At 33.1% G+C, this 12021-nt stretch overlaps 1 protein-coding gene across 1 annotated transcript in view; it reads left to right on the top strand.

Annotated features, from left to right (window-relative positions):
• LOC124537717 (division abnormally delayed protein) overlaps window positions 1-12021 on the top strand; it is a 98002-nt gene that overhangs the window by 69595 nt on the left and 16386 nt on the right. The window contains exons 3-5 of the mRNA XM_047114622.1: window positions 7519-7865; window positions 8237-8448; window positions 10990-11158. Coding sequence (XP_046970578.1) covers window positions 7519-7865; window positions 8237-8448; window positions 10990-11158 — 728 coding nt within the window. The remainder of the gene's footprint in view (window positions 1-7518; window positions 7866-8236; window positions 8449-10989; window positions 11159-12021) is intronic.

Here is a 12021-nt window from a genome sequence, read left to right as displayed (position 1 = left end):
CAGTGACTTGTTGCAAATCTGTAACATTCATTGCTATGCACATGACAATACTGAGACACCTCATACACCGGCCGGGCTAATATTTCTCGGGAAAACGTCGGAGAAAACCGGGACAATCTTGTGTATGAAATCCAGTCTTCACTAAACAAAGTCTCTAAATGAAAAACTAAACTAGGCCATGTATGATTGCTATTTTGCCATTAAAATATCTGATGGCGGGGAAGTACTCTTCCTTAGTAGTCCCTTAGGCTCACATAGTAGTCTCGGATCCCCTGGCTAAAATTAGTCTACTTCAACCCCAAAAAGAGGCAAGTTTGCGCGTTAGCTGCTAAAAAAATACCATTTCTCGTATCTCCACGATTTCAGAAGATTCCAATAGCCGCCACAGCTAGTATTAGAATACTTGACGTGGATATTTCAAGCCTCGTTCAGTTCCGCGGTCAATTGGAACGCAAAGCCAAATTGGCATCAAAAAAGCTCGGTGTGCTCAGCAAGCCATGACAGTATTTCACGCCGGCCCATCGCCTAAAATTATTAGACAAGGCGCAAATTGAACCCCCACATGAAATATTGTTCACAACTCTGGGCGGGTGCTCCCCAATACCAGCTTCTTCCATTTGTCAGTATCCAACGCAGAGCGGCTCGAATTATCGACGATCAAGCCCTTTTCGACCTGCTTGATCCTTTAGCTTTGCGTAGAGATGTTAGATCACTCTGCATCTTCTACTTTCGAATATTTCACTGAAAATGTTCGGACGCATTGTTTGGATTAATACCGGCTACGGAATTTCACCTTCGGACAACTCATCAAAATTTTGAGTTTCACCCGCACCAACTTAATATTAAAAAAACCACAACATCACGATTTTTAAGACATTTTCTACCTTGCACAACCACTCTGTTGCCCTAGCATTCGCCGACGCTTTTTCCAAACTGATACGACTTCGGAACCTTAAAAAAAGAGCGTACTCCTTCCTTAAAGGCCGGTAACGCACCTGCAAGTCCCACAGATGTCTATGGGCGATGGTAATCACTTTCCATCAGGTGAGCCTCATGCACGTTTGCCCCCTATAACATAAAATAAGCCATCGGTTGTCTTTCAAATAAATGTGTATAAATTATGTATAATTTTAATATACCTACTTATGCTTATTTTAAAAACCTGTTACTTTTTTTCCTGGAGCACGAACCCCCCCCGAAATGAAATTCTGGCTACGGCCCTGATCATACACATATATATTGTACAGATTATACTCTTATTTCATAATACAGATATTACAGTGTTCCTTACCCAGCCTTCTCAGGTTAACTTAAATTAAAAAAAAACTAGTATACTTACGTTTGACATAACTAAAAGCTAATTTATGAATTACCGGAACTATTTTTATACAATACTCCGACAAGCGCAGACAGACAGCTTAAGCACGTGAACTGATAATGTAATAAAAACAAATAGTACATTTCGAGATACGATAGTCTTCAATTAAACCGTAGACTGTTTGTTATACAGTAACAAGCGATCGTAGCAGCAAACAATAACCAAATGTTCCGGATCAAACCAACCCTACCGCAATACGCCGTACGTACTCCGCGACGTAGATAAATGATGGCAAAACATATTAATGCCAGTAAAACGCTTCCATCTACGTAATAGTGGCTATTTTTCCGTGTACAATATCATAGAGTTATGAGGGACGAAAGAACAATAAATACTCGGCTCGGGATGGACGTAACGATACTTGTTTACCAAACACTTGAAGCGACGGCAAATTGGGCGCTGTGTGTGCTGTGACACAGTCCTACCATTGTAAATATTGGACTACGGGGCTCGATGTAGAGGCCATAATTATTTTGCTCGCCTTCGCAGATGTTTATTGGGTGAAGATACATTATGCGATACGTTCATTAAACACACAAACAGTCTTTAATACGCTCGTTAATGCATAACTACTTACTTAACAATTAAATACAAGAAACTATTAGTATCGTATCGTTGTATATGTATTGTATTAGTATCGTTTATATTATGAGATGGTGGTACTGTGTTATAGTATTGTTATAAATAGTGCTATGTCATCGTATATTATTTATTATACTGTCATATTATCAGAAATTTTATCGTTGTACTTAATAATTTATAACTTAAAATTAAGTAATTGGCTTTACAGCGCGTAGTACATATAAATAGTAACGTATAATCAAATTTCATTAAAATTTTCAACATTCAACAACAATTCGGTCAAAAGAGTCTCGTTCCAATATATTTTCTTCGGTATATACAATTAGAGTCACATCCATAGCTAACATTAAGTACATTAACTTTTTTTATTTCCTTCCTTGTAAGTCGTTACACGTGGAAGAATTCAGAAAAACGTAAACGATTTGGCATAAATGAAATTTATTGCCGTCTTATTGAATATCGTAACAGAAGAAACTTCGCCGCCTACAACAAATCAATTTTATTTACGTATCTTTATATATTCCATAAAATTTAATGACCCAAGCTATTAACTCCCAACGACTTAGTTCAGTGTCGTTAAGCTATCAAGCGCCTCTCTTGTTTGTTCTAGTGTTTTACAAAGACTTTTATTGGTGCGGATGAATTTGTTATTGAATACAATATGATTAAGAACGCCATAAAATATTAATACCATTGTCGAGCTTTACAATGTAATGCTATTTTAATTATTATAAGTAGCAATTTATGCGTTCGTTAATTTAAATTGTTAAAATAAAATGCATTTGTTTCAGTGAACGTCAAATAGATCCTTATTAAAAAAAATATCAAAAATAAAATGGATTAATCAAATGTCTTTATTATTTTTAAATTAATTACGAAATAATTAAATTTAGTATACAAACTAACAACACTAAAATATTATATTTAATCCAATCGATATAAACACTATTTTAAACTAATGTTACCAGTATATATTTTTATTCATAATTGTTGAATAATGTGTGATATGGCAATACTTTGCAACTAATTGGTTACGTCGTAAAAGATGGCGTACAATGTTTCTAGTTATTCTCAAGTAATAATTAAATATCATGTTAATTACATACACAAAACAATTACAAAACTTTATTGAGCAACCATAAATAAATTGTATATGAATTTTAAGCCTAACATTGGCTATATATTTAGCGATACATTAGCGAGTGCAACGACCTCTGTAATGAGCAGGTATGTAACAATACGTGCTCACCCTCGGTTGGAGTAAGGAAATAAGTGGTGAGCCCTTTCAAACCCACACACCACTTGCGTTGTTTCGCGCTAACCGATAAATCAGCTCGATAGTGTTCAAGTTGTAGATAAAACGCTTCTACTATTGTTTACGCTTTTTAATTGTAGAGCTTCAAGTGTTTACGATTCACACATGCGCACCTTATAATAAAAGTGTAAAGGCATAAAGTAAATATGTGTTTTTAATTACGAGTTATGTGCTGTCTCGGTTTAGCTTGCATCATTTCATTGTTTTAATTCAAGCTTGTTAAGAGTACGTGTATTTCGTATTATTAATAATTTAAGTAATAGGCAGAAACATTTCTTATTTGTAATTAATGATAGTGATTGCATATTAATTTTTTTTTATAAAAATATAATGCTTTTTGTGGCTCGTATTTGTAGTACGAGTGTAATATCAATTTATTTTGCGATTTGAAAAAAGAAGGATTATTAGCAAGTTACACCTCCATGGTGTATACTATTGTGAGCGGGGTTACGAGCCGAGCCCACCATCAGTCCCTCATTACGATGCAAGAGTAATTTCACCTTTGTGTTGCGGTTGACATGCTATAGTAAAATACAGCCTTCATACGACTATTCATCAAAGAACTTCACGTATTCATAGAGCCAGACTATTAAGTCTTAAGAATAATTACCAGTAATATTTTTTATTTCATTATAAAAGCAACCGTAAACATACGTATAGTTCGGAAAACATTGACTAATTAAATTATAATCTCCTCTGAGTATAATCATTCATGAATAAAAATATTAACGTAATAAATTATCAGCAATCCCGTTCGCGGTTTTTTCGTGAAAAATTAATTAATCGATAACTTCGCACAACATCGAATGTACAACACTAGAAAGTTTCAACACGACGAACGGAATATAAAATCAACGGTAGCGACCCAAACACGTCCGACAATATTTTTGAATAATTTATTTTTTACATCTGTTTGGATAAGAATAATCGCAACGATTGTTCTTTTTTTAAATATATTTCACATTAGAAACTGTCCCGTTACAAGTTTAATTTTGAGAAAATCGTTAGATAATTTTAACGTGATCATAAAAGTGGTCCCATACGTCGTAAAGCCCTCAGCAGTGTAATCTAACCGAGCTTTAATATTCTGATACGAGAAGACATAAATGATTGTGATATAAGTTTCGGAGAGGAATATATGTAAAATTATTATATTTTTAACTAGATAAAACATCGAGTTATTTCTTTACTGTATTTTTCGACACAATTTTGTGTTTTATTAACTACTATTTATCTACTAAATAATCGTAAGCCGTAAGCGCTCGTGTGTCTCATAGCCGATCTTTCTCTACCCGTATGAAATTAATACACGTGTGGAATAATATCAAACGATGTTTCCAAGCAGCTTGTCAACGCAGGTTGTTCCTTTGTCATCGAGATAATTTGGAAACATTGATTACGCTCATGGAAATTCGTTAATGTCTACAAATTTTTAACTTTCAACCTTTCGGTTAAAATTGGCGCGTTCCATAGATCATCTCAACTTTTTTTTGGACAGTTAAGCAGTTAGATTACTTTGAAGACATATACAAACATTATTTAAAATAATATATTATTTCACGTAGCATTTAATCGTATTGTTGATATCTTTAAAACTAAAAGAAAACTTTTCTTTTTTTGCGTTAAATAATCATTATATTAATTATAATTGCAGGATTTTGGTCAGGATTTACAAAATTTTCTCAATCAACTATAACATATACATACTAAAATAACCGTAACTAAATAATATTTTTTGAATTTTTTAAACTATTTTTGCAAGTTCACTTCAAAATGCGAAAATGCATCGAAATTAATTGAAAAGTAATTTTAGGTAACTGCTTTTTTAAATAGTAAGTAATTATTATATTTTCAAACTAAAGATGTGTTTGATGTTTACGGAATCACGATGTATAAAAAAGAGTATCACTTTTGGTTTTTAATTAAATTGAAGCTAACAATTTTAAATCGTAACGAAATTTCAGTATAAGTTAAATAATGAAATTTAACTGGGGCACAATTATTTACTTGAATAATACGTCTTGTTTATGCCTATCATATAATTTATACCGATAATGTCCAATTTCACGTTTCAATTCAAAGTAACTCGAAATGAAAATGCCAAATATGTAATTATCGTTTTCATATTTAGTAATAATATTAGTTTCCGCTCAAAGATTACTTTCCGTGGATTCGATCACATGTGAGGGAGAAGGCAAGTGTTAGGTACTTCTGTCCTTTTCTCTACCCCTGACACGGTATATGCACAACTAGCTGTGTAGTGAGTTCGCGCGCAAATTTAACAAGAAAGTTTTTGTTCAGTTCGCAGATTTTACTACAACTTATTAATTCTATATTAGTGTGGGCCACGTCTCCTAAGAAGACGACAAGAATGATTTCCAGCGATGATCTGCTGATGTTTAGTATAAAATATAAAACGCCAAAATGTTTAATATAAAATGTAAAAAAGGGCACGGGCATCTTCGATGTATCGGCATGTAGTAAATTAATAAAAAAATAAACTATATTAGACAACTTTTTTGATATTGAGTTCTTTGTAGAAGGTAAGCGATGTGACAGTGGGCTGATGGCATGTCTGGTGGCATACGCACGGTAGTGAACAGTATTTGGTCAATGCAACGTGACCTTTTTTATATAATTCTTCATTAAAAACCTAAATTATTCCTAATTACATCAGCTATCGACCTGTAAATGACCCATCAAAAATAATTCCTGCTGGTCTTGAGATTAGCTGGAACAAACAGACAGATAGTCAAAAATTGTAAAAAAAAAACCTTTTTTGGAATATGTCCCGTGTACACATACATATGTATATATGCCTTTTGTCATTTACTCACCCAATTTTTTAACATTTATAGAAGATATGTATGCTAATTAATAATTAAGTTTAATAGTTAAGAAGATAAATCGTAACAAACACACAAAAAAACTTTTAGTTAGGATTATCTATTCGCTTACTTATTATCCAAGATAACACATTGTCTTACGTAATATAATGTCTAAAAGTAAATCGTTTTAAGTAGCGAACCCTTACATAGATACGAGATTCGGTCGGCGAAGGGCGTCTGGAGGTCTCGCATGAAAAGACGAATGACACTTGTTATTTATCGAACCGCCCGCCGTAAAACAAAATGTTGAAGATTTATTCTTGTAACAGCGAAAATACGTGGACAAAAATGTCTGCTAACATTAATTCCCTACTCTATAAAAAAGCAAGCTCGACGACCGACGACATTATATATTGGTTCAGTATTTTAAATAATATTGTTTAGGTTATCTGTGTAAGAAACAGCTTGACAAGCTCATTTACAACACAAATAAAAGCAAAGAAATACGATTTAATATTTATACGTAAATTATCAACTACTATTAGTCGCCCGTGGCTTCGCTCGCCTTACAGAGTGTTGGGTGTCATGTGTTTGACAAAAAAGTGTCCTTTCTTGTAATTCATCAAATTCGGTTCAGCGGTCGTGAAAGAACGATAGACAGACAGAGATACTTTCACATTTATTATAATAATATAGATTTGTACCAATGAAAAGAATTGATACTGAAATTTTTAGCTCAGTTGAAATGACTATTTATAAGTCAGATGTTACGTTTTCCGGAGTTTATTCTGAAGCAGCCGTTAATGCACCCTCTAAAAGTACTCTTGAGAGACAGGCATCAAAGCGTTTCAACCCTTCTTTAAATATTTTCAAATACGTTCACGCAATCTTAATCTTTTTTGCATTAGAGCAAGACATAAAGTAACTATTTCGTTGAATAGAAAGTCGATGTATTTAATTAGGGTTTTTATTCGTCGGTGGGCTAGATAAAGTTCCTCTGAGTGTTTGAAATAAATTTATATCTCGAATGGAATGTAGCGAGGCGTTGATCCCTGAGTCCCGCTTCTGCATTCCAAAAAGATAACACACTATCAAGCCAGGACACCTGGTGTCGTACAATCAAATACCAGAGAGATGTTTCCTAACGACTATTTACATGAGGTTTATTTAATACCACATTTCTGTAGAAACAGGCTCAGTTTGAATTCCCTCAAAGTTTGTTAGAACAAAGTCCGGAGCATTGAAATGTTTACATTTTAATATATATCGTTGTTTATTCAGCCTATATTGTTCATAGGATTATTCTCATTTATTCGTTTAGGTACCTTTTCTTAAATCACAGGGCATAATGAAACTTATACAATTTGAGTGTCGACTCTCATCACAGCGTGTTAAATGTGTATTTTTGTCCTCAGAACATCTGACGGCGCTTTCTTACCAGTCTCAGAACAAAACAGCCGTTCTGTTCTCCCAATTATATCGGAATCATGCTTCTCGAACGCATACGCCTCTCGGCGCTCTGTATGACGACATCAGAATTCTACTAAAGCCAGGGCTCGATGATGATATAGATGCAGAAGATTTGAGCACCATAGCCCCAAAAGACTTGGCAACGGGCACGAAGAAGTTCTTTCGAGACGTGTTCCCTGTTGCTTACCAAAATGTTCTCAGATTGGACACGAAGCAATTTACATCGGAATACGAGGCATGTTTAAAAGATGCGTATGATGCGGTCCAGCCGTTCGGAGAGGTGCCCCAACAAGTAAGATTTTTATTAATTCTCATCATTAGTTATTAAATATGAATATTAATTGTACTACATTTCTTATAGGAGTTGTTCCTTCTAGCTTTTTATTGATGTGAATCAGTGACTGTTTACAATATGTCTTTGAGTGAGTGAGATGGCTACTATAAAAATAAATACAAATTGAAGAATTTTTTTAAATGCACTCCACTAAAGTGGAGGGGCATCGTAAGTGAACGAACTCGACTACCCTTTAAACTAATTAGTGACCACTATAATATTTAATATAATTCAGGGTAACAGTATAAAAAATTGTTAGAGTTCCTTTGTACACAATAAAAAATATATTTCTAGTGGTATTTAATTAAAACATCCCTTAATTCGAACAGCTAGGAGCGTCACTGTCACGGTCACTGGAAGCGGCACGTGCGCTGCTCCAAGTGCTCGCGGTGGGGGCGAGCGCGCTCGCTGCCAGCGAACAAGTGCTCTCGAATCCTAACGACGAGTGTTCTTCCAAACTGCTACGAATGGGTGGCTGTTCTCGCTGTAAGGGCCACGATGTCAGCCCGTGCAGGAACTATTGTCTAAACGTTGCCAGAGGGTAAGTTGATACTTGATATTACAATTAACAATGGATTATAAAATATACAGATCAGATCCGGGTACTAATAGATCAAAGCCGTGTCGTTATTGTAATTTTTAATTTTTTTCAGAGTAGGAATAAATGTGTTCAGTGACCTCAATTTTGAAGAGATATTTTACATAATGCTTATAAATACTTTATGAAAAGGTAAAGCTCTAAGGTAAACCTCACCTTCGGGCGTAATCTCGACAATATTATGAGTGGATCGATGGATCTTTGCTCTACAAATAAATCGGAACTTCATGGCCTAATATATCTATAATATAAAATAATAAAAATATATTTATCGAAAGTTTTACTTACATAAATACGTTTTATAGATTTACGTATATTGTGAAGCTTCCTAAGTGGCTAGTAAATTAATTACATACATATATAGTTATTGCTACTCTATTGAACGATGGATTCTTTTTTCATTGAAAACATGACATTCTTTAATCTTTGATGCCATGACGTTAATTTATATGAAAATAATTTATCTCTTTCAAATGTTATAATAAAAGGAACTTAACTTATAACATAAGATTTTTTTGTGCCATAAATGCGAATAAAAAGGGTGTCCCTACTGCGTATTTAAAATAAGATCAAATTAAAACCAAAGATTTCGCAAACACACAACACAAGTATATGTATATATTATTGTATTACTGGACGTAAGTTCTAAAACAAGTAAACTAAGTTTTGACGTAAAATATGTGTTGTTTCTTAGTTAACAGAATGGCAAACTAGAAACTCGAAAAGGCTTTTAGATGCTTATGAAGTTTTTAGTTTGTTGTTTTTTTTATTTAAAAGGCACAGAATAGACATGTTTCATAATTAATTAAAAAAAACTCTTACCCAAGATTTTATATATACCTACATATAATTAAATTGCAGTGTCTGTAATATTAAATAACCGCTAACATATTATACCAAAATATATTTTTTTTTACATTTTTTGTTAGTCTGACTGACTGTATTTTTGCTCCGGCTAATCTCTGGAACGGCTGGGCCGATTTTGACGGGACTTTCACAGGCTTATAATCACGACTTAGGCTATAAAAATAACTTTTTAAAACGCACACGAAGACCTGGACTTTTATACATATAAACCTTTTTCTAAAATCAATTAAAAATCTCAAAATCCGTTAAGTGTTTTGAACTAACCAGAAATACATATACTGGTTGTTTTGTTAGGTTTTAATTTTGACATTAATTTTAATCTTACACCACCCACTCACTCTATATATATGTATCTGTGATGTATCCAAATTGTACTATGTAAGTAACTTTTTTATTAAACCAAGAACTCACTATCGGGTAATATTTATTTTCCAATGAGCTAGAAATGCATCTTCGATGCTTCCAATATTGCTTTTAGCGTATTTATCTTAATATAAATATAAGCGTTGAACCTTTCACGAGATCTTAAAGAAATTTGAACGAAATTTGTTCCAACCATTTGCATAAGATCGTATATCCATTAAAAAATTAATATTATAAACTAGACCTTATTTTTGTTATGTATTTATGTACATTAGTTATATTTATTCGTATCAAATGTTCAAGTAAATCTTTCTTATCTATGCACAGCTCTATCTATTTGTACTTCTATTTAGATCCCGTTCACTTAAGTCGATTTTCACTATCAAAAGTTATTTGAACACTTTTAACCAGACCGGACAAATTTTCAATTAAATTGAAGCAAAATGATTGTTTGAAAAAAAAAAATTCTTCAGCATTTAATGTTAGTCAAATGAAATCAAACTTTGTCTGAATAGCGACTTTCATTATGAATTTATCTAACAATCTTATTTATAATTACTCTGAAAATCTTGTTAGCTGAGGACAAGTCCGTTTTAGGAATATTAATATTGTATAACTCGATTATGAAACAGTACTTTAATTGAATACCTACACTTCCATTTCACAAGAAAAGCGACATCTGTCATACTTTTATTGTTATATATTTTAATAATATTTTATATTCCCATGTATTTTTTAATACAAAAATGGTGATAATTTAAATTTTAGATGATAATATAATTATAAAGAAGATTGAAGATAATTTGATTTTCTTCATAAAATTTTGTTATAAAAATAATAAAATTGTTGGTTATATATTATATTTTATATCTTCTAATAGAAAATACAATGTATCGAATGTTGTTTGCAAGCGGTCCCTTTCTAAGCAATAAAACCTCAATACAAATATGCAACTATTTTTATTTCTGTATCTTATTTTATTTTTTGAAATACAATAAAGTATAAACGTATTATATCGTTGAATCGATAAGTATCTTCATAACGAAAACGCAATAAATCTCTAAGTTGTATAACGCAAATATATTTAAGAGCATAGATTTTTTTCTATTGAATAAGTATTAGTCTCAAAACTCTATGACTGTGACCTGTATACCTACATATACACATTTGTATATTTTATATTTCGGATTCGGATTAATTTCATATACTTATTTTTCTAAAGGTGGTTAACGAAAAGTTATATTTTGTTCATAGATGCATAGGCTCACGGGTGATTGAACTGGACGCCCCGTGGGCTGGGTACGTCGAAGGAGTAGAACGGCTAGCAAGAGCTGATGCAGATACTGCACTGAGAGCTCTTGAATCTAAGGTCTCAGAAGCCATCATGCACGCGCTCGAGAACCACGTCATATTGGAGAAAAAGGTCAGTAGATTTGCAAACACGCTTTTTGATCTTTTAATCATAATCGATAAAGGGTTTCAGTGCCGCCAAATGTTTGTTGTGAACAATCGAAATTCCAACATCGAATATCTTTAACAAAAAAAAAATCCATGTTATGCAGAAATTCAAGACAATTACTTGTTAAATGATTGTTCTGGAAACTGTGGCTAATTGTCGTCGAAACTTTTCCCAGAATGTCTCGTTGAGACGCGAAACACGTTTGGAGTGTAGTCGGAGTCAGCTCGGATCTTGAAACAACTTCCAAGTTTTAATTTATGCACCGCTCAGCACATACATTTGAATGCTCGACGTGTTGCCAAGTGTTACATAAGTCACATCTTTATACCAATTCTGCTCGTAATTAAAATATTTGAAGCTTCTTATATGAATCGACCAAGTAAATCTTTTCGAAAATGTTATCTTACCGACTTAAATTAAACGTGATAAATCCGGCATATAATCAATCTTGTAAATGCATAAGTTTAATTCGTAAACGTTAATTAGAATCAAATGATAATAGTCTTTAATAATTAGACGCCATTGCTCGAATTTATGACCCGTATGCAGCAAGCGAACTCCAATATCAACTTATCGAGTTAAGTTCTCAACTAAATTCATTTGCGGTTGTTAATTACGTTGCAACAATGAAACAAACTTTCCGAACTCGTTATAGAAATGTTTGAATGTGTATTTCGTTCGTGTTGAACTAGATAATTTTCAACACGATAAAATATCGTTCTCGATATAATTTCCCCTGATTTACCGCTCTACCGGAAACTTATAGGAGTGTCACATTTTGCACGCTATTTTAGCGTGAAATTGTTACAATAACTGCTGAGATATGA

Source organism: Vanessa cardui, chromosome 2, assembly GCF_905220365.1.
Source record: "Vanessa cardui chromosome 2, ilVanCard2.1, whole genome shotgun sequence".
Classification (NCBI taxonomy): domain Eukaryota; kingdom Metazoa; phylum Arthropoda; class Insecta; order Lepidoptera; family Nymphalidae; genus Vanessa; species Vanessa cardui.
This window is presented reverse-complemented; position numbering and strand designations above follow the sequence as displayed.